The 24,050-nt window shown below is 35.8% G+C and overlaps 1 protein-coding gene across 4 annotated transcripts; it reads right to left on the reverse strand.

Moving 5' to 3' along the window:
* Positions 1-46: 46 nt before the first annotated feature.
* Positions 47-23,163, reverse strand: LOC128877811 (Bardet-Biedl syndrome 1 protein homolog). 4 transcript variants are annotated; one of them, XM_054125383.1, is made up of 7 exons: positions 22,063-23,163; positions 17,382-17,556; positions 13,988-14,197; positions 13,173-13,468; positions 12,444-12,651; positions 4,127-4,306; positions 47-3,419 (listed from the first exon to the last, which is right to left on the reverse strand). In XM_054125383.1, exons 1-7 carry the CDS (start codon positions 22,074-22,076, stop codon positions 2,793-2,795), a joined length of 1,710 nt encoding a protein of 569 aa, XP_053981358.1. In that variant the 5' UTR covers positions 22,077-23,163; the 3' UTR covers positions 47-2,792. The 4 variants fall into 4 exon arrangements, with proteins under 4 accessions (XP_053981358.1, XP_053981341.1, XP_053981369.1 ...); XM_054125366.1 differs by having other exon boundaries at positions 12,402-12,651; XM_054125394.1 differs by lacking the exon at positions 13,988-14,197 and having other exon boundaries at positions 12,402-12,651.
* Between the last annotated feature and the right edge of the window lie 887 nt (positions 23,164-24,050).

Here is a 24,050-nt window from a genome sequence, read left to right on the forward strand (position 1 = left end):
GTGCTATCTGGGATAATATTCATTTTCAACAAGCAAGTAAGCGAGGATTGGCACATAAAACTTTAATCGTGATTTCCTCGTAACCATATTTTTTAAATGGTAGACATGATATATCGAGCTCTAGTTAACCGAATGATTTCAAATTTGAATTTAAATATATTTTTTTTAATATACTAAGGACAAAAAAAAATTTAAAGTGCTGCCATTTTTTGAATATTATTGTGCGTTTTCGATTTATTGTTTCACCCACTGCTCAGTTGGTCTACCATCGTTGGAATATTTTGTATTTCGTACTTACATTTATTGAATTTTTACTTATTTATTTAAGAATAACAAGAAAAAGAATTGAAGAAACAAGTAACATCACATCAAATTTTTACATGACCTAGTTATAAAACTTATTTACCTATCAATATTTAATACTATTATATATTATAATTATATTTAATACTAGTCGCGTGCAAAGAGTTAACCCTTTGATCAAGGCGGATACCATTCGTTTAGGCGCGAATGTATACAACATGTCTAAGAAAGTTACCCCTTGAACGTATAGGGCCCGTCTTAACATAGAGGCAAACTCTCTGGAGACGAGAATTACATCAATATGCATACAGAGTGTAAGGTTTATAGTATTATATTACTAGTCGTAAGTGTTATACTTGATTTTCCATACTTAAAGGCGAAAAAAATGGTGTTAACAACTTGGGTGAATAAAATGTCTTCCACGATAGTTAGACGATAACTGAAAAGAGTAATATCAGTTTCTAAGATTCCCTAGTAGCATTTATGGTTGGCCAACGGTTTCCAATAGTTGGGAATCAGTTGGGATATAGTTAGTGCTTTTGCCTACAAATGCTCAAATAAGGGTCTACGTTAAAAGGATTATGACAATTTTCCTACGAATACCCAATGTTGGGCTAACAATTACTATAGTTGGTTAATTAACAAGAAACTTGAAACAATAATACTGACGCTTAAACGTTGTCCTTGGACGTTGTGGAAATCTTGTTACAAACAAGAACCTGTTGTTATATTCTAAAATGAGTTCTTTCTATTCTTATTTATGAATAATACTCGCGGTTTTCTATCGTTGGGCCATAGTTGGCCCACCGAAAAGTATGTATCTTTATTCTTCTAGTATACATAAGATGTTCTATCGAAACCTCTTCTACACGGAGAAGTCCCGTTTTTCAAAATAAGGAAAGAAAATATAATAACGACTGATTGAGCCGAGGTATGTTAACTGTTTATTGGCTCGATGGGGAAAAAGCCGCGCGGCATAAAAAACCCCAGAATGATACAAATATTTCACAAGAAATGTTAAAATATGGAGGATGTGAACGATTTATAATTTTTACGTCTTAACGCTTCGAGTGATCTCGAACAAGTGTCGTTAGAATTGAAATTCGTCCGGAAGGCAACAATTTCTCCACTCTTGTCGATAGAAGCTTCTAGAATCTTCTAGAAGCTCGATTCTAATGTTTAATTTCAATATGGCCATTCCCATATATGGTAATTTGCGAAGAGATCGTTGCCCCTGTTTTCGCGTTGCTAGGCGCCACTCCTCGATCGCGAGTCGGTTTAGAGTCGCCTGTGAATTCATCGCCCGCTCGATCCGCTCAGCTATCTTGAGCCGTCGAGAATCCGTCGCCAGCAAACAACGACGGCTCAGCTGCTTCGAAAAATCGATATATTGATTGCACGCAGGTTTGAATGTATATGATACATATGTGAGCACGGCCTGCCGTGGAGTTCTGGACTCTTGATTCCGACCACCGAAGTGTGAATCTTTTGGCTCCACTAATAGAGCAACCTTGGGCGACGAAACTGATCTCAGCTCGCCCAGGTTTATGATGTGCAGGCCGTGTATAATATTTGATAGGCGTGTTAGCTACGAGGAGTGTAATGTCTCCTCGAAACATTCTGGTATGTTTGGGGATCGAGCGAACGATGATGAATTCGTATCTTACTCAGTCGCGACGAATAATGACGTTCGCGGCTGAACATAAGAAATGTTTACTTTTACCTAATCATTGCGAAAAGGATACTTTTATTTGTATACCTTTTGCTCATAAGGACATTATTTATCATTAAGATTCTGTTGGGTGAATGTTACACATCCAAAAGTTGAATAAGAGACTAACCTTACAAAATTTCAAATAAAATATTTTTCAAATTATACAAATTGGTTTTTATTTCAATTTTATTATTCAATTAAGGTATAAGTCTCAGATGTAAAGGAAATAATCTCCAAAAAACATTCTGAAAGCTGTTTTATTGAAGTGTAGTAGAGCCAATAGAATCTAGCCCTACGGAAAGAAATTTTCAGTTGGCCCTTTATATTGAAAGTAACGTGGGGCCTGCATTGGGTGTGATCGTTGACTCAGTTGAAGAAAAGGGCGACAATCCTAACCGTTGGTCAACCGATATCACGTCAATGGTCCATCAAAATGCCAACAATAATTGCTACTAGGGTTATTTATTTACATCAACACTGCCAGACAAAACAGCTGAGTGTAAGTGGTGAAATAAACTTTTGGGATAACCTAATATATCGCAAATAATAAATATTCGAATGTTGTTAAAGTTTAAGATGTGTTTTAAAAGAAAGTCTAATGCTACGTACTGATAGTAGCATTAGACTTTTTTAGTTTAGAAGTTTAACAATAATTTCGAAGAAATGATCAATTGGATAATCAACTATTGGCGTGGTAACCCTAAAGTTTTAGAGTCCTCGTAAACGTTATATAGAAAATATCTTTCTGTACACTACATTTCTGCGCGATATAAAATTAAACTTCGATTTCTTCCTCGGCTGCAGGCAGAACCACCGTCGCCACGGTGATGGGCTTCGTCCTCGACTTCTTGCATAGCAAGATCTGCACCCGGCCCGATATTCTACTCGTTAGAGTAGCGTGCACCGCCATGGGAATAGGGATACCGCTTGGCAATAAGGGCACATCCATCACGCGAGGTCTCACATCCGTGTTCTCGTTCCTGCAAACGATGTACAAACCCATGTCGGATAGTTCGTCGGATATGTTCGTCAGCAAGATACGAATCTGATAATTGGGGCCTAATCCTAACACGGTGGCCTCCAAAGTGATGGGATGCGGCCCCGTATTTTGGCTTTCGTTCAAAGATTCGACCGCCTTTTTGGCTACCATCAGACGTAACCGAAGAAGACCTTGTTGAAACGTGCTGTGGATTTTCTTCGCCTCGGACCTTTCTCGTATCGTTTGTTCGACGAACAGTCGCGTCTTCTTAGGTATAAGAAATTTAGAACTGTTGTTCGACGAAGGATTCGACGTCACGTTATGGGTACTGAAGTCGGCGGTGCGCTTTAAAATTTTCACGCAGAGACCACCGCCGACAGTGACCATCGCCATGGTTCGTTCTTCTTGTCCCATTCGACCATACTGTCACAAAATAGATAAAGGTTTATATGATAAAGCACGAGAGAAAATGTCTTTATAACGCAAGAGATTACAGCTAAAAGGGATTTTAAGTATACGGCCTCGATAAATCGAATAACAAAAGAAGGCTTGTTATTATAGTCATCGCGGCCTTGATATGATTAACTGAGGAAAGGAATAAACCAATTGGGTAGTCCTCGGACTTTAAGTAGAATACGCTTTTAACTTTGGTTCACTTTAACACTCTGCACGGTATTATATTAATTGTCACAGCGAAGAATAAATCAAAAAAGTTAAAAAGATTTTATTTAACACCCCACGATTTGAATTCGCACTATTCCCCTACTTGCTGTTTAATTTAAAGATCGCGTATCTCGTGTTTTCTATTGCCAATCTTCTGATCACTTTTTTTTACGATTTATTCTTATTACACTACTCGAGTTTCATGTTGTTGTATATTTGTACTTCATCTTTTCAATCAATTATAACATCTAAATTATAAATATGATTTAGATAAAAATGTGATGAAAAACTGCATTCTTGAATGTATAGATAACAAATGTTGTTATGGGCGCAAAATATTATTACTCAAATAATATTACTCAAATTTGAATGAAGTCTACTGTACAGAGTTCATCGGAGGCCGTGACACTTGTAGTTTCCACATATTTACTCGGTTACGCACGGTATTAATTAACATGAAAAGCAACCTTCATTGCTGACACTGGTTCCATAATTTTCAGCGTGTCCACATGGTGCTTTCCATCGTATACTCGAATACCGTATCCAGCAGTACTCACAGCAAGCAAAGAAAGACCAATTTGTGGTACCGGCAAGCTAACTAAATCCAGAATCGCCCCTGGGACTTGAACGTGCCATAGTTTGATGCCCTGCATAATTAACATTTCGCTATTTTAAAACTGCTTGTAACCGTTTATAAATACAGTAGAATCTCAATAGTTACAGAACAATGATAATCAATCCTATAACAAATAATTTCACTTAATATCTCCACAATCTACAGAAATATACATATACAGTGACTCAAGAAATTGATCGTATGGTAACATACATATTTAGTTTCAACTTGGAATACGACTTTCTTGCAATTAGATCAATTGACCCTATACTAGAGTCATTCATTTGTTTATATTTCTCCTTGATGCTGACTTATGTATGTAGATACGAATGTAGTTAATTCGATCGTGAACTTCAGGTCTAGCTAGTAGTTATCGTACCATTGCGTAACCATTTGATCTCAATTTAGTGAATTTAAAGCTTTACATTACAAACAATAGTCTATAATAAATTCTGTTAGCTTGAAAAGCGAAATCAATTCATTTTAGTTTCATCTACAGTGGGTGTAGAATGTATTCGTACGCCGGTCAATTTCCTAAAAAACGTTTGTAATAAAATAATTTTTGGAAAAAACATATAACCGACTTTGAAAAAATATTAAAATTGGACTAAAAAGTATGAAATAATTTCTATTTCATTTATATTAAATGATATTCAATAATATATTACATTTCTATTTCCTTTATATTAAATTATGTTAAATAATCTTTTCGTAGTCGGCGCAAAAATTAAAAATTTTTAATTCCTGCTTGAGTTAGTTTTTGGTGAAGGCGGCAATGTTGAATGCTTTTAATGTATACATGTATACTGTCTACGTGAAAGTCCAGGTCGATGCCCTGGGCTTGTTGATAGCAATAGACTTCCCCAGAAAAAGAGGATCCAAAAGCAAAACTCTACAATTGCTCAAGACTAGAGTTTTACGTGGTTTCCGAGTACTTACCTCGATGACATGTAATAATGGAGAGGACTTATCTTTCCATTCTCTTTCCTGGTCGGCTGTGTGAGGGTTCGTTAGAATAAGAAACCCTACCAGTGGTCACTGGTACTAATAAATTGTTACGAGCCAGGGCGATAGCGATGCGCGTGTGAGCCCAGCGAGTGGGATAGATTTGAGAATTGAACCAATACGATTAATTATTGTGTATCAATGGTGCCGAAGGCTGAGGATAGATTAGACAATGCAGACGACTCTGACGTGAAGTCAGATAGTTGCAGGAATCAGTATCTCCCAGTAAAGGGTAACCGTAGATTAGGGTGTTTGGTTGTTGGTTATTGGAGACAAATGCAGACGCCTCGGACGTTAAGTCAGATAGCTGCAGGAATCGGTATCTCCCAGTTAAGGGTAACCGTAGGGTAAAGTTCCAATTGTGAGATTGTTGGAAAAAGTGCAGCGACTCTGGCGCGAAGTCAGATAGCTAGCAGGAATCGGTATCTTCCAGTAAAGGGTAACCGCAGGATAGGTTGAATTAGGGAATTCGGGATGAATATACTGAGCTTAAATCATATCGTTGATGAATACTACGCGTCGCGGATAAAGCCTCGCAACTTATTAATTTAATTGAATAATAACTCGAGCGGCAAAGTTATTATGTTGTGGGATCGTTACACAAGCTAGGATTGCTTGTTATATCGTGAAAGTTTAGTAATTGACTTAGGAAACTTTGAATTTACACAAAAGAATATATATATTAAGAATAACTATACTAAGTTACAAATGTGCAGTGTTGTGTTGTCGCGGTCGTGTGTAGTAAACGTTGAATTTAATTACCTAATTGTTGCACGGTGTTAACGCACTGGCGATGCGGGGGTCGAGTGTGATCCTAAATGCCGTAATAGATGAAAACCGTCTTCGCGGATCTATAAGATTAACTTGATCGAAAGGGAAACTGAAGCCCGATCTCACTAAAGCACACTCTGCAACGATGGACGTGATGTGACTCTACGTAACTCTATCGTTCTAATCCCCCGAGCAACGAAAATCGTGGGTTTATATACCCCTAAATGTTGGTGGGGATCCGTCGGTGATTTCCATATTTGGAAATCTGACGGTTAGGATTTTCGTGGCTCTGAGGTGAGCAGCTGCGTTCCCTGGGAAAGGGTAGATAAAAAGTCTTCCCACGCAACGCAAGTCGAAGATGATGTTAAGAGTATGCAGCTGCAGGATGCACTCCAGGGAGACCGAGCCCCAAATTCCAGGAGGGTAGATAAAATAAAATTGAAGAACGCGAGCTTCGGAAACAAACAGCGAGTTTCTGTATACGTAACAAAATAATCAGTTATTAGGCGCCTGTTTGTCGTTTTACAAACCCATCTCCTTCGTGTGGGTGCAGGTATTGCCGTATAGCCGAGGTACTGTCCTATGGAACGCTAAGCCAGACAATAAATGTCTACGTGAAAGTACTGTCTGAGTAGATTTGGAATAGTTTTTGGTGGAGGCGCCGATGGAGAAAAGTGTTAATGTATATGATGTCTAAAGTAGATATGATGGTAGCAATAATTTAAGGGCATAAGTTTTGTCCCTCCGACAGAAAGTTAAACCAAATCTGGTAATTTTTAATGTAAGTAATTTTAATTTTGTGCCGACTACGAAAAGATTATTTAACATAATTTAATATAAAGGAAATAGAAATTTAATATATTATTGAATATCATTTAATATAAATGAAGTAGAAATTATTTCATACTTTTTAGTGCAATTTTAATATTTTGTCGAAGTCGGTTATATTTTTTTCCAAAAGTTATTTCATTTCACTCTTTTTAGTGGCAATCTATAACCAATAGGTTTCATGCAATAACAATAGTTATGAGCAATATACAGGATGACCCAAAAACGTTGGAGGTCCTTGAAAGGGGTGGTTCCGGGGCGAATGGGGTGGTGATTTGAAACAATTTTTCCTTAGCGAAAATGGTGTTCGAGGCTTCGTTAAGGGGATATTCCAGAAACAGAAACTCACGACCAATCAGAGCGCGAGTATGCCGTGGAGCGCTCCTCCGGCATACTCGCGCTCTGATTGGTCGTGAGTTTCTGTCAATATCTCCTTAACGAAGCCTCGAACAACATTTTCGTTATGAAAAAATTGTTTCAAATCACCCCCCGAAACACCCCATTCAAGGACATCCAACATTTTTGGAACACCCTGTATAGTTGCAAATGAGATTATCAGGAATGCTGGAAGGTTATACCAATATCGAATTAATCGGGATCGGAATCGGATTTAATTAATGAACCAAAAAACAAAAATAGGAATTTTGCAATAACAATAATAATAAACAATATTCAAAAAATAGGAATTTTGCAATAACAATAGTTATAAACAAAAAGAAAAATCATTTTTGCAAAGTGATCACCTCGAAAACGAGTCCGGCAGCAAAATTTAAAGGGTTTCATCGATTTCATCGAATTCAGGCCGAACATACGTGAAACAGTACAACTTTCGATAAAAAGTCCAATAAAACGGTAAAAATTGGAAGTAGGTCAAATGTGTTTTTAAGCTTTTAAGAGGCAACGAAGCCCTATCAGATGCAAGAAGATTCAATCCGATTGGTCAGTTCGTTTCGGAATAAGAAGCAATACAAAATTTTTCAGTTTTCTGTAAAAAAAAAAAAACGGATAAAAATTGTGAAATTCCAAAATTTTTTGACAATGGGATCACCCCCGAGACCATGGTCTACAAGATGCAAGAGGTTTCATCCCGATTGGTCAAGCCGTCTGGACGTAATCGAGTAACATACATAAAAAATATATATATATATATACATGTCAAATTGAGTAACCTCCTCCTTTTCGAAGTCGGTTAAAAATTGTAGTTTATTAATTTCTTTTTTTATAATCAATGATATTCTACATATTCTCGAAAATCTATAGAATAAATATAGTCCAAACAGTTATTAGTTTATATAATTTGCGAAATTAACAAGAAAATACGAAAAATTGGTAAAAATATAGAAGCAGTAAATACTCGTACGATTTTTATAACGAACCATTTACAGTAGAATTTGTAACATAAACACATCAGTTTATAGCTTCGTCCGAATTAAAAACATCAAAATTACAGTAAAGAAGTCTTAAAAAATTTTTTAATACAAGAGTGGAAGAAGATCCCATCCTGAATAACATGAAATTTAGTTAATTTACCTAATGCCTAGAAGAGTTGCAGGAATTATAAAATCAAAATCAAATCCCACGAAGTATTAATTATTTATAAATTAATGTAAATTTCATGTTTTTTTTTAATGAAGTTTTGAAAATTTAACATTTGTTCGAATACTTATTGCTTCTATATTTCTATCGATTTTGTTACGAGCCGGAGGGGGCGGCTGCGTAGCCGGGGCTTTTCTATAGGAATATGGTTTTCTGATAATGGCTTGACCAGTGTTGTTAGGTAACACTGGGTGCCTTGAGGAAGTAGACGCGGAGACGAACCTACGTATGGCTAACGTAGGAGCTCCAGGAGGTTGGTTACCGAGGACGAATCCACGTATGGCTAACGTGGGGAGCCTCAGGAAGGTAGAGACGCGAGGACGAACCTACGTTATGGCTAACATAGGGAGCCTCAAGAAGGTGATATGCGGACGAACCCACGTATGGCTAACGTGGGGAGCCGCAGGAAATGTTAGTATTAGGCCTCGTAACAGTTTTTGATGTACCTCGAGCGGCAAAGGTACACCTTAGTGGGTACTGGACTGGGTATTATAATTGATCAACACTAATTAAAAATGATTATATATACAGGGTGTCCCAAAAATCGGGGAGGAGCCGGAAATGGGGGGTAGCTGAGACGATTCTGAACAACAATTTCCTTTGCAAAAATGTCGGATGGGGCTTTGTTAAGGAGATATTAAGAAAAAACCCCGACCAATCAGAGTGTGCGTAGACCGTTCGAGCGGCCGCGGTAGCGAAGGCTACGCGCTAGGCGGCAGCGTCAATGTCCTTCGATGCACGTCGAGTCACTTGTTCGCGTACAAGCGCGGCCGCCAGCGCGTAGCTTTCGCTACCGCGGCCGCTCGAACGGTCTACGCGCGCTCTGATTGGTCGGGGTTTTCGCTTAATATCTCCTTAACGAAGCCCCATCCGACATTTTTGCAAAGGAAATTGTTGTTCAGAATCATCTCAGCTATCCTCCCATTTCCGGCTCCTACCCCGACTTTTGGGACACCCTCTATATTCTGATATGCCGGGACTTAAACTTTGTTATGAGAGTAATTGTCGCGGTGTATTAATGGTAATAAGCTAAGTTGTTACAAATATGAACTGAGTTTAAAGTGTAGTTTCGATTCCGCGAACCAAGAATCTAATCTTTCTCGGTTTTCACGAACACAAGCAAACGGGGGACGACTACAATGATAAAATAATGCTTAACAGTAGACTACGTACTGTATGGTTAAGATTTTGCTCGAAGGGGATTTGAACCCGATCTCACTAAGTGACTCGTGTAGACAATTCGTAAGAGCACGCACAGACGTGTACAGAACCCTTTCTAGACTTTGACTAGACCCAATATGCCTTCGTCGTCACCCTTTTTATATCTAAAAATCATAGGCCAAGAGGTGGCGGGGAAGTACACTAACGCGCAAAACTTAGCAAAAATATGAAAGTTTTCAACCGATTGGAATTAAACTCCGTGAGGAGTAGTTTTGTAGTGTCCTCTGGGCGTGTGTAAAGTTACATGAGCGAGGGTTGATGCGAAGGGGGTTAATTCACCCCCCTAAAGGGGAGGGTGTAGAAAAACGCCTCTTTGAGATAGGCCGGGGATGACGGATAGGGTTGAAAAATTCAAAAAAACCTTTGGGGCGACTCTCCTTGATGCTCTCTACAAAATACACCCCATGAAATCCCTCTCGGACAAACCCACCCCCCACAACCTCCCGCCCCCTCTAAAATCCACAATTTTTGGACGACGGTCTCGATTTTGGACTCAATGCATTCTCTGGACTCCCCTGATCCAGAAAATGTCATCACACATACCGTGCTCCCCATAGGCGCCCTATGGGGGGGAGTGGAACATCTTGCAAATTTTCAACCCCCTTCGTAAAAAAAACACTTCCACGCATCGGAGGGCGATGAAATTCACTATGTTTGTTCTCGATACGTTAAGGATGAATGCCGAAAAGGTCCTGTTTCGAAAACTGCCCCCGCAGCTGAAGGTAGGCGGGGCAGAGGTAAGGGTGGTCCACTCCCAAGTGTAAGGGTTGCAACATTGTTTCGTTGCGTGGATTACATGTCCAACAGTCGAGGGCATCGGGCTGACATAGTTTTGATGTCTTTTTCCCGCGTGAATGATAATAAAATACGAAAATGTCGATTTTTTTAAAAGCTCGCTTCCAAATTCAGGCCTATCTGCAGGGTGAACGAGTAACCCCATGTCAACGCCGTTCATGGATTCGGACGCGCGAATGCTTTATTAACAGATACCCAAAAAATCAGATTTTTTCAATCACGCTTTCGTTGTCAAATCGGAACAGATTTGAAAGAGTAGTAAGTGGGCCGGACGGAGTAGGCATGTAGAAGTGGAGCGAGGGCCTGCACCCGTACGTGGTCAGCCCACGTTAAATTGGAGTCCGGTCTGGTCCAAATAAGGAAATTTAGAACGGAAACATAACAATTTATTGTTTTTTCTTGTTAATTTTGCAACTTATATAAATAACTAATTTTTTTTATACTGCATCTATTGTAGAGATTTCTAAGAATATGTAGAATGTCATTCTTTTTAAAAAAGAAGTTGTAAGGGATGTAGGTTCGCAGGAAGGAATTTGGAAACAAGTTCTAAGGGAAAAAGGAAATGGTTTATTTATTAACCAATTGTACATATTGCTTTCCTGGGAGAGGAATAGGAATTACAGGTTTGTTCGGAAAACAAAGCTTTCGGCTCAATTTTACAATAACAGAAAAGTATATCGCGTCGAGGCGTCCGGGTGACTCTACCGTCCATTCCCTGGAAGTCGACCGGCGGTAAATCCAGCCGTTCTCTCCGTTCCAGGGCGGCCAGGCAAGAGCTTCCGTACTCTCCTCTTTTACAGGCGACCGGCGGTAAATCCAGCCGTTCTCTCCTGATTCTCGAATAATCAGAAAACGATCCCCACCCTCCTTCCTCCGAGAGGCGACCGGTGGTAAATCCGACCGTTCTCTCCATCTCAGAGGGGAAGGGCAGAAACGCTCCCTGAGCACTCTCGGGCGTCCGGGTGACTCCACTGTCCTCTCCCTGGAAGGCGACCGGCGGTAGATCCTGTCGTTCTCTCCGTCCCAGGGCGGCCAGGAAGAGTCCCCGTACTCTCCCGTTAATCAGGCGACCGGCGGTAATTCCAGCCGTTCTCTCCTGAGCTGCTAAAGGCGTCCGAAAGCTAGACTTCGTACTCTCCTTACTCATTAGGCGACCGTGGTAATTACCTCGTTCTCTCCTATGAGTGCAGCAAAGAATGCCCCGTCCGCTACCGCGAGAGCGATTCTTATACCCGATCGTTGCTAACAGACCGCGGTCAATCAACAAGCCGCGTTACTATGCGGGCGCGTTCGCGAGCGTTCGCAAACGTTCCCCGCTCGCCCGACCCCGCGCGCCTACCGATGATCGAGAAATTTCGATCGCGATTTTCTGGTATTGTTACAAAGTTAATAAATTACAATTGAACGTAGTTTTTTTTTTAATTGACCAGTGTACGAATACTTACTACACCCACTGTATCTATCGTTTCGATTCATGATCGAAGCGTTAAAGTCGGCGTTAAATTCAACATTGCGTTAACGAAGATATGTCATTCCATTTAGAAAACATCGATGACCTTGAAATCTCATTAAAAAAAATGACCTTGAAAATTTTTTCCCTTGCACCGTTACATGTGGCCCTACAAACAGTGTAACTTTGTTCTAAGAAGTTTTTTTGTACAACGAAAAGTAACGGAGATATTTACGTGTCCTCTTTCTACAGACTCACCCTGTTATGTCCCACTAGGATCGAAAGAATTAAGTTTACCGCGTCTGTGATTTTATATGAAAACGGATTATGCATTGGGTGGAGCGAGCAACCTAATCCCCTTGGCCCCTGTTTTGCTTAGTTTGGTGATACCATGATAATTTACGATCTCTGAATAGTATTTGCAATTAGTCGCACTCTAAATCGGAATCCTCAAGCGTACTTTTCTGGAGAGACCAATCAGAGTGCCATCCATGATAGTTACAGCGACACCGTCGTTGCTGAGGGTTGAAATGGCCACAGCCGGTGACGGTAACTTTTCCCAAAGTTTCACGGGACTTCCTCTTCTTATCGCACCTATTTTACCATCCCTGCCGATTATCAATATCCTTCCATCTCCGGTCCACAGACCTGTACACGCGAACGCAACTGGTGGCCATTCTAACAAGTGTTTGTCCATTACAGAAAACGTCCTGCGTCAGAAACGTACAAATATAATCGATGCAACTAACAGAAAGTCTGGTAGATGTATACTCTTCTTGTATCATTGTAAAAATATCATTCATCATGTAATTAAAATAAATGCTCTCATTCCTAAGTTTTAGTCGAATGAGTGGTTTTGTGACACAAAGAATGTATGCATTTGTATTGCATTATTTAGAATGCATAATATGCTAAATTTTATTTATTTATTCCAGTGCTGGAACTTTTAAGTATCTGATTTGGTCGACAAATTAAATCAATAAAATAATGATAGTAAACATAAGAAAAATGTTTGTTTATACGTTCCTGGCATAGAAGAGACTTTCCAAATATTTGTAAATCACTAATTTAGTTGAATCAGTAATATCAGCTCAGTTTATAATTAAGAAATGTTATATTATAAAAATGACATTGTTGGTGAGTGTGGGTGGGTTAGAGGTGAGACCAATAAATTCCAAGGTAAAGGAATAAGAACCATTCTAATGTCAATGTTGTATGAATGAATCGTTACCGAGAATCTAGAACAAGAACTTCTCCAGATTCCGTGCCAAGCACCAGACAACCACTGGCTGGTTCGGTCCATGAATCTCTCCGTATGACAGAAATAGCGGACAAAGCGTTGCTCCTAACAAGCGGAAGCGTTTTGTATTGTTCCGCGAAACTAAATCTCAAATTCGGATCCATGGAGAGGAATTTTAACGTTCGCGGCGAGATAAATGCCGCTCCAAGCTCTTTTAAGAGCAAATCTAGTTCGTCGGCTAGCGTAAGCACGTTTAGCTCTTCCTCCGAACTGGCTTTGTGCCAGATCTGCGAAAAATATTTAATGATTATGAAATTATCGATTGTAATCGAAGAAGTAATTATCAGTTTGGAAGATTGGTGCATAGAATGGTATCATGGATGATACCATGATACCAATCAAAAGGTTTAAGTCCCCACAACTACTATTCTGTCATGCATATTTAGTCGTTAAAAAACAAAATTCTAAGTCTCCTTTTAGAAAAACTTTATATTAGGTTGTCCTAAAAGTTTCTTTCGTGAGTTGTATTCACGTATTTTCTGTGGCAGTGTTTATATAAATAGACAATTTAATTTTTTAGACATTGACGCTGTAACAGTAATGGAGCGAAATAAATTGCAGACAATTTTGTAATATAACATAAAACATAAAATATTGTGTAGGAATTAATTATTAATAAAACGAAAGAAACTTTTGGGACAACCTAATAAATACATATCTGTCTTGTTCGCGCCTAGAGGAATTGTGCCTGAATGAATAAGACTTGGCTTTTCTTTAGGGGCAGTCTTTTAACGCGACATTATTACCTCTCGTTCCTTCGGATGTACGTCAATGGTTGGCAAACAGTACTTAAAGTAGGGTCTCATATTTTTGAAGATATAGACGCTAGAACTGGCACCCACAGCTAGTACAGACGATCGCGGTTCTCCGTTCTCCGTGTAAAAACCAACTACTCCGCAAGGCAGATCCATCATACTATGTTCCGTTATTTGATCACCACCTTTGTAGACTCGTATCTGATTTTCAAAATATATACAGTGGGTGTAGAATGTATTCGTACACCGATCAATTTCCCAAAAAACATTTGTGTGAAATTGTAGTTTCTTAACTTCTTTTTTTATAATCAATGATATTTTACATATTCTCGGAAGTCTTTAAGGTAGATACCCAGATAGCTTCGGACGTCCCATGGACGTCCATTTTATGTTCAGTTTACATCCAAACGTCCGACGTCCGTTGTCGGACGTCCTTAGGACGTTCATGGGACGTAAATTTTGTACGTCCCAGGGACGTCCGCCCGGAACGTCCTACGAACGTCCATAGGACCTAAATTTTGTACGTCCCAGGGATGTCCGCTCTGAACTTTCTAGGTTTAGGGAAAAATACTTTTTTTTAAACAAAATAAATATTATTTATTAATATTATTTATATTAAATATTATTTATAATATAATATTTATTCAATATGTAGAACAGAATATTTTTTTCTAAATATAAAATACACTATTTACAATTGTAAATTAATATTAATTAATATTATTATCCCAGATAGCACCGGACGTCCCATGTACGTACAGACAACGTACAGAAAACGTTCTGGGAATGTCCAGCGCCGGACGTTCCATGGACGTACATAAGACGTTCCTGTTCCTGTGCTATCTGGGTATACAATCATTATTTAATATTCGCAACAGAATATTTTTTTCCGTAGATAAAACACATATTTATCTAATATTCGCAACAGAATATATGTTTGCACATGTAAAACAAAATGTTTTTTCAATATTAGGAATACAATATTTTTTGTACATATGAGATGTGATATGTATGTAATATTTGGAACTATTCTAGATAGACTAAAAAAAGTTCAAGTCATTTAGACCAATTTCAAAAGAAGGAATTGTATTTTAAAAAGTATCCGAATATTAATGCGAGTCACTATATAAGCCTAAAATATGAGTCGGTTTAGCAAAGTCGTTTATGGGTAAGTGAGGAAGCAGGTTACAGTTGTAGTTCGAAAATCGTGAGTTGGAATCCCGCCGGAGGTAAATAAAAATTGAAAGATTTGTTCGTCGTCGTTTTTCATGGAATCCAGTTACAAGAAATAAATACAGTTAACTAAAATCTACCAACAAATAAAAGAAAATATATAAAATTAAAATTTAATTTTTCTTTAAATCTCAATTTTACAGAGAACGTTCTGGGAATGTCCACATCGGACGTCCGCAGGGACGTCCTGCGATGTAACTGGGACGTTCCAGGGACGTTCACAGGACGTTCAGGGGACGTTTAGACGTTATCTGGACGTCCATAGGACGTCCCGAACGTCCAGTACCGGACGTCTTATGGACGTACATAAGACGTCCCTGTGCTATCTGGGTATAGTCCAAACAACATTTACTAGTTAATATAATTTGTGAAATTAACAAAAAAAAATGCGAAAAGTGGGTAAAAGTATAGAAGCAAGAAGTATTTGTACGATTCTTATGACGAGCCATTTACAGTAGAGTTTGTAACGTAAACACATTAATTTATTGCTCCGTACGAATTAGAAAACATCAAATTTTCGGTAAAGTACTTTTAAAAATGGCTCTAATAGAGGAATTGAAGAATATCCCACTTCGAATAAGTAATAATTTAGTTAATTTAACGCTTAGAAGAGTTAAAATAATTATAAAATCAAAAGGAAATCCCACGAAGGAAGTATTATATACTCGTAGATTAATGTAAATTTCTTTTTTTTTTTAATGAAGTTTTAAACATTAAACAGTTAATACTTATTGCTTCAATATTTCTATCGATTAATTGTTTTTTTCTTGTTAATTTCGCAACATAGATAAATAGCTATTTTTTTATAATCTATCTATTCTAGAGATTTCCGAGAATATGTAGAATGTCATTGTTTATACAAAATAAGTTAATAAATTACAATTTTACACAGTTTTTTGGAAATTGATCGGTGTACGAATACTTTCTACACCCACTGTAGAGGAAAAAAATGAAAGTGATTTACAGAGTGATCCACAGATTCTCACAATATCTTAATTGTTTAATTTATCAACTTCTATAAATGAGGTGAATACAATGACTTCCAATTTAAAGCGTACATTTTCATCCAAACTAAAAATCAGGAAATTATATTATTTAAAAGCATGATTTAAAATATTAATTATTTAATGAAAAAAAATTTTAAATGACATTGAAAGCCCACTTTAGTTATGACTAATTTTTGCTCATAAAAATCGTTTAAATAAAAAAGATTCTCTATGATTTTTGCATTTTTTTGTTCATCGTGAAACGTTTCAAGATAGTCTTAGTCTTATTTATCAAATGAGTTTTATCTCAGTAACGGTGTGGTAAATAATCATTATTTTGGTTTTAAATGATTTATATACATAGTATACGTAGTGTAGTATACGTATTTCGATTTAAATTGAAAAAATTCACGTGAAAATTTGTATATTCCATAAGGGTTAGTGTTAAGAAGTCCAAAATTTTCATATCGTTTTTCATAAAACTGGGATGATAATTTAAATCGAAATAGGCTCAATGATTTGTATTTAATCAAAGAACAATCACGCAAAGTTTTGTTAAAATCCTCCATTAAATAAATCCATGGTACAACTACCTTAAAAGCAAATATTTCTCAAAAAGTTCACAATTAAACAAAATCGTGCTTTTTAGATTTCATATCAAAACAATTGATCGTTTGCTAAAAATAAATGAAAACTGAAGCAATTAATACGTTATTTAAGCGGTTTTAATATTTTAACCAACTTTTAAAATATAAAACATTCAAATCAGTGTTATTATCCTTGAAATGTAGTTTAGCTTTATAAGTGCTTGACACATATATGCATTTATCAATCTTCTCGATCTCCTGCTTGAGACATAATTACCAGCGTTTAACATAGTTTTTGTTATATTTATTGGGTTCAGATATTTAGATTCACTAATTTTGAAGTTAAATTATGACTTGCATGTTAAAGATTTTATAAAATAATTAAGTAAGAAAGAATTTTGTTCTTAACGACAACCGCAATGTAGGCATGATTGTTTTACTCAAGAGTATTCAAGACCAAAATAATTAAAAGTGAAAAAACACACGTTTTAAAGGGGTAAAACGTTAAATGAGGGACCGTTAAAGTCAAAAGAACTTTTACAATTTTCTAACTAATAGCAAGCTATCAGGTGTTGGTACCTTTGTCGAATTGGCACCCTGTGCTCCCAAATCGGCGCAGATGAGCCTAGCATCTCCGTCGCCAGTTACATCTAGCATGTCAAGTGCGTTTGGTAAGGTATACAATCGGGCTCCTGGTTCCCAAAGCGCCTCTAACCACCGACTGGTACTGAGACCAACAATATTATGTTCGGCTCTAAAGGAGTGCATCAAATAGTACCAAACTTTAGAATTTTTTTTTTCAAATCATTTCCTTAACCATTTACCATAAAACTTAAGGGGAGAAGCCTACTCAGGACTGTCCAAAATAAATCATATTTATTAATTTTTGTGTCGCAATTTTTGTTTTTAAAGAAATCTTAAATTAACAAAATTTACTTAATTTAAGATTCACGTATACCCAGAGGTGGGTAATATTTGTAGAATAAATATTTTAAACACTATTTCAAATAATAGATTCTTCATAATTCAAATAAAATAGTATTTCAAATGGGATATAAAATTTCAACAAATAAAACATTTTATTTTGATAATGTAAAACGTAAAATAAAATAGTTTATTTTGGTAATCTATAGTTAAAACATGAAAATAAATATTTTATTTTGATAATCTAACACATCAAATAAAATATATTTCATTTTAATAACATAAAGCATAAAATAGAATACTTTCCATAGTTCTTAATTTGAAAATAAACTGTGTATGTATGATACACAGATGGAGAAACTATTTCTTGCAAATATTATGATTTCTTGCGATTGAAGAATATCTCTTTCCATCATTCATTTTATGAAGATTCTTAATAGAAGTATTCATTGAAGAACTACATTGAATGTATGTTTATAATGCAGAGGAAAAGTACTTCGTTCGTTTTAGATTACCAAAATAAATATATTTTTTATTCAACTTCGAAAAAGGAGGAGTTACTCAATTCGATATATATATATTTTTTACAGTATAATTTAGTAAAATAAAATATTCCGAACGATGGTACAAATATTTCCAGTGTTTTTCAAATAAAATATTATTAGAAATATTATCTTAAAAATTTCTTATGACAAATAAAATATTTATTTACTATTTACTATTTAAAATACGTATTTTACCCAGCTCTGCGTATACTTTTGAAATTTATCACGTTTATTTATACATATGTGTACAATAATATTCTATTACACAAGACCGGCGCAAAGCAGGTTCAGCACGTTCGCCGGAACCCGGCCACGCGTTTTAAAAGGCCCCGCGGTCTACGAAAATTACTGAATTAAAAGGCACCAATTTTGATTAACTTTTTACAGACTGATGATACCATTAACAAATGCAAGCAATTTTTGCTGAGATGCAAGACATTTTTTTAGTAGCGATGATTAAATTGAAAGGAGTGACAAAAATCATCAAAGTATTATTATTTAATATTCATCTTATAAAAAATATATAGCATTTGTAAATAAATAATTGTTCGTTGTAAAATTTAAGTGTAGGATTTGAATGTAAATTCAGGCCCCGCAAAATTTTTGAATCAGGCCCCGCAAAAGGTCACGGCGGCCCTGCTGTTACATTTACGATTATCTTGCTCAATTTGTTTCAAAGTTACGAACAATATTTTACGTCGCGTCAAGCGAAACGAGTTCAAAATATTAATGCTCTGTATGTCCGAACTAATGAAAGCTGATTTTGTTCTATTTATTACGAGTTTGGTTATAGCATAAACAAGGGAGAGGAGTATTACAGAAAATGTACAAAATGGCCGGCACTTTAAACTTAAGTCTTCAATTTTCTCCCAAAATATATATTTTTAGTAGCCTCAAAAAAATAGTAATTTTTATAATATCAAAAATATTCTAGATCACATTACAGTTAAGAATATATTTTATACATCATATTAAATTATCTAAATGCTATCGAAAGTTTTTATTTTTGTTAACCTAGTTTCTTTTTACTCGTGAAAAATATGGTTCCGTCAGTACTAAAATGTGTTTGACTCGTTGCTATGTTGCGCAAAATTATTTTTTCAAAAATGCGGCTCTACAGCACTTATATAAGGTATAATTTAATGTATTATTATAAAATGCTTGACTTTTTAATTTCGGATACCCCAGCTTTGAGGTAGAGTGGCCACCGCGAAATACTCATGTAAATGATAATAACGCTGCAACTTTGTTAATTTAAGGTATTTGTAAGTATAAAAATTGCAACACATACACTAAGAAACGTTCTTTTGAATATCTTTACAGTAATTACTAGATAATTTTTCGTTTGTCTAAAAAAAATTTTCAAATACGCGCCAATTTTCCAGACCGTTCTAAGTAGCCTTCCGACCGTAATAATTGACTATTTTATTTCGGTAAACAGATTGATTCAATAAGTGATATCACAGAATTTACAAGTATAAAAATAGAAAAGAAATTCCTTTCAAGATCGTTAATATATGGATTTTACTTCAGATAATATACTAGTTCTTAGCGCAATGATGTAGCTCGTAAAATAACAAATTCAAGAACACATGCTAAGGTGACCTTCGTATGACCTTAAGTAACGAAAATGGCGTTTATTTTGGAGAAATAGAACTGTATAAAATTCCACGTGACTCGGTATAAATATGTATCTATATTATTTCAGAAGATATTGAAAATGACCTCTATCAAATTTAGTACATTTTTTAATACATTGCATGAATAGTATTTATGCTTGTAAATTTCTCAACACCATTTTTTGATCACTTTGTATCATTCCTCCTGAAATCCAGCACTGAGAAGAATTGTTAATAAGGAGAGTTCTCCTTTTTATTATCACATGAATCACTACTTTTATTATTTTAATTACTTTTTTCAGGAACAATGTTGTTTTTCTATTCCATAATACATATTTTAGCATTATTTGTGGTATCGATACTATGATTTTATTTCCTTGAAGAGTAGCACGTAGCTGAAACGTTAATTACACTAGTTTACAGCCAAAATGTACATTCAATGCCACAATTTTTTTCTTATGTATTTTGCCCTACTAAACTCGAAAATCGCAAGAAAAAATTTTTCAGTGGATAGGTTCTTTTTATATGAATTTTTGAATTTTTTTTCGATTTTTTTCTGACATACGTTCACATGATAGGCCATATCTCGAGTCAGAAACGTCCGATTGGATCGCACAAGACGCCATTTTAAAGGTAATCGATTTTCCAACAATTGCTTTTCACATTATTTTCCAATCGGTTCAATAGTTTGTGTTTCGAGCCAATATATATGAGAAACATTGATTTTTTCGGCTAAAATAGAACACGAATATTTCTTCCATCGCCATGGAAAAATAGAAATTGTCAAATTATGTCCAGTTTCTTATTGTTTACATATAGATCGCACTTTCACGAAGAAAACAACCTTTTACTGAAGAAAATCTATGGATACCATAAATACCGGAGTTAGGAACAATTGAGTAAAGGTACAAAACTTTTAATTTTACTCTGTTTTTGTATTTTTTTCCTATTTATATAGGAAACATTTATTTAATTAATTTCGATTAGAAATAATTTCGGCCTTTACTTTGTCTTCTGTTATTCGTTGGGTTCGTTTCTCTGATGAGGAACCAAATGTAGTCTCCCAACATTCTTTCATCCCATTATCCTTGATAGCGCTGCTCAATAGTGTAGGGCTTCTGCCTCGGCAGAGTATGAATTATAAGGAAGTTGTTGAAGATTTGCTAATAAATTATGCAAAATTGGGTATGGAATATATATTGTTATTTTATTTGATTTGACAAAATGGAAAAATTTGTACATTTAATTACAGTTTTAATTTCAACAGGCGTAAATATGTCGTTCAAAATTCATTTTTTACATTCTCACTTGGATTTTTTCCTGGAGAATCTTGGCAATGTAAGTGACAAACACGGCGAAAGGTTTCACCAAAATATAAAAACTATTGAGCAGCGCTATCAAGGATATTATTCATAGATCCGGTATTTATCCATAGATTTTCTTCAACAAAAGCTTGTTTTCTTCATTAAAGTGCGATCTATATGTAAACAATAAGAAACTGGACATAATTTGACAATTTCTATTTTTCCATGGCGATGGAAGAAATATTCGTGTTCTATTTTAGCCGAAAAAATCAATGTTTCTCATATATATTGGCTCGAAACACAAACTATTGAACCGATTGGAAAATAATGTGAAAAGCAATTGTTGGAAAATCGATTACCTTTAAAATGGCGTCTTGTGCGATCCAATCGGACGTTTCTGACTCGAGATATGGCCTATCATGTGTACGTATGTCAGAAAAAAATCGAAAAAAAATTCAAAAATTCATATAAAAAGAACCTATCCACTGAAAAATTTTTTCTTGCGATTTTCGAGTTTAGTAGGGCAAAATACATAAGAAAAAAATTGTGGCATTGAATGTACATTTTTTTTTATTTTGTAAACTAGTGTTATAGTTCTCTTCAATAAATAAAATTACATATTTCTAATAACCAAACACGTACTTCTTCTATTTACTTTGTTTCTTATTCATATTTGATTCTGAGTTTTATTTCTCATAGTATTTAAAATTGTTAGTAAGGTAGAATTATTCACGATAATGAACTACATATGTCAGATTTTTTCCCCCTAAACTGTGTCATGAGCTTAACAAAGGTAAGGATCACTATCATAGACGTACATATATATGCTACTAATTCGGAAAATAAATAGAACTTTATTGTTTCTCACCGTAACCCGTGCATGCTTGAAGTTTCCTCTTAATACTCAGGTGAACATATTTTCATTCATAACAGAACACATAATCGGTTCCCTCGTTTAAAGACTTTATGTATACGTAAATGCACTGTGCGGTAGTGCAACGCGACGGATCGTCATATTGTTACTATCACGTCCAGTCTCTTAAAAATATTCCTCTTCAGAATACAATCGGTAACACACTGAACAAATTGCGATTTCTCGTCGTGACAAACATCAATCATATCGGAAGATCTATTTGAAAACTTCGTCGAGCGATGCAACAGTATCAACCCCTCGAGCTTTGTTATGGACAGTTGTATCCATAGAAATGTTCGCACGCATAGACCTGTGTATGTGTGAATATCAATGATCGCGCGCAACTGTGCGCCAAGGTAAATAGAATACATGAAAAAGTGGAGAACTTAAAGAGTAATCATAGAAAAATAAAAGATCCCCCTAAAAAAATTCAAGAAAGTAGAAAAAAATGTGAAATCGAAATGAGCAGCCAGTACATGAAGATCCTTTCCAGTAAAGTGCAAGATGACACTGTGTAACATAATATCAAATTCGGTGCTTTCCAACTATTCGCAGCTAAAATGCTGTGTTTAACAGTGCAGATGTTCAGACTCTAATGGCAACTCATGTAAACTGACTGCTCCGCACTTTGGCGGTGAAATGAAGAAGCTAAATAGTGTATCAACCACAAACTGAGACTGTTTAGACATTTGCCTAGATGTCCGTGGTCTGGAAGTCAAATGCTTGGCGTGGCCAGGCAAGGTCAAGGTGTTGATGAATAAGCATTATTTTAAAATGTAAAATAATGAAAATGTACTCATCTTGTCAGCGTTTTAAACTGAAAAATTATCTGAAAGCTTGCGAGAGTAAAGGTATTGGCATTGATGAATGACCTTAGAAATATTTTAAAACCCAATACAATGAAAGAATACTCATAATATTGTCAGAGTTTTAAATTGACAAATTATATGAAAGTCTGCGAGAGAGAAAGTATTAGTAGTTATTGATGATCTGAGAATGCTTTGCCTGTCCACGACAAGCATTTGACTTCCAGACCACGGACATCTAGGCAAATGTCTAAACGGTCTCAGTTTGTGGTTGATACACTATTTAGCTTCTTCATTGCACCGCCAAAGTGCGGAGCAGTCAGTTTACATGAGTTGCCATTAGAGTCTGAACATCTACACTGTTAAACACAGCATTTTAGCTGCGAATAGTTGGAAAGCACCGAATTTGATATTATGTTACACAGTGTCATCTTGCACTTTACTGGAAAGGATCTTTATGTACTGGCTGCTCATTTCGATTTCACATCTTTTTCTACTTTTTTGAAGTTTTTTATGGGGATATCACTTCTTTTTACAAAGATAATTTGTATAGTGAATAACTTCAAATAATAGAAAATGGGTGATCAATTTGAATCCTTTAAGGTTTCAAAAGTATGCGAAACATATTGCAGGAAGTCTCATTGCAAGAAACTTATTAAAGAAAAAATGTAATCACTTTATCAGTAACATTTAAATGCAACAAGACTTTCTATCATGTGTCATGGGTACTTTTGAGAAATTAAAGGACTAAGTCTGACCTTTCTTTTTCTATATTATTGTAATACAATAAATTATCTATTACAAATAGTGGATTTCTGTTCATTTTCTCATTATTTAAATTTGTTACAAGACTTTTTGCCATGTGTTCTGTGAATGTATGAACTGTATTCTAATACAATAAATTGTGCGTTAGAAATAGTTGATCTCTGTATTCATTCCTCATTTCTTCTTTAATAAATTTCTTGCAATGAGACTACCTGCAATATGTTCCGTGTACTTTTGAAACCTTAAAGGATTCAAACTGATCTCCCATTTTCTATATTATTGTAATCACTTTATCAGTAACATTTAAATTTCTGGGAACAAGACTTTCTGTCATGTGTCGTGCGTACTTTTGAGGATTTAAAGAACTAAATC

The sequence above is a fragment of the Hylaeus volcanicus genome, chromosome 1 (assembly GCF_026283585.1).
Source record: "Hylaeus volcanicus isolate JK05 chromosome 1, UHH_iyHylVolc1.0_haploid, whole genome shotgun sequence".
Taxonomy (NCBI): Eukaryota; Metazoa; Arthropoda; class Insecta; order Hymenoptera; family Colletidae; genus Hylaeus; species Hylaeus volcanicus.

Bases quoted from the DNA above. Each gene is read 5' to 3' on its own strand.
- LOC128877811 (XM_054125366.1), bottom strand. The intron at 14,198-17,381 runs GTACCAACACCT...TTTGAAAATCAG, and splicing joins AGGGTGCCAATTCGACAAAG to ATACGAGTCTACAAAGGTGG. The intron at 3,420-4,126 runs GTTGCTTTTCAT...ATTTTGTGACAG, and splicing joins AACCAGTGTCAGCAATGAAG to TATGGTCGAATGGGACAAGA.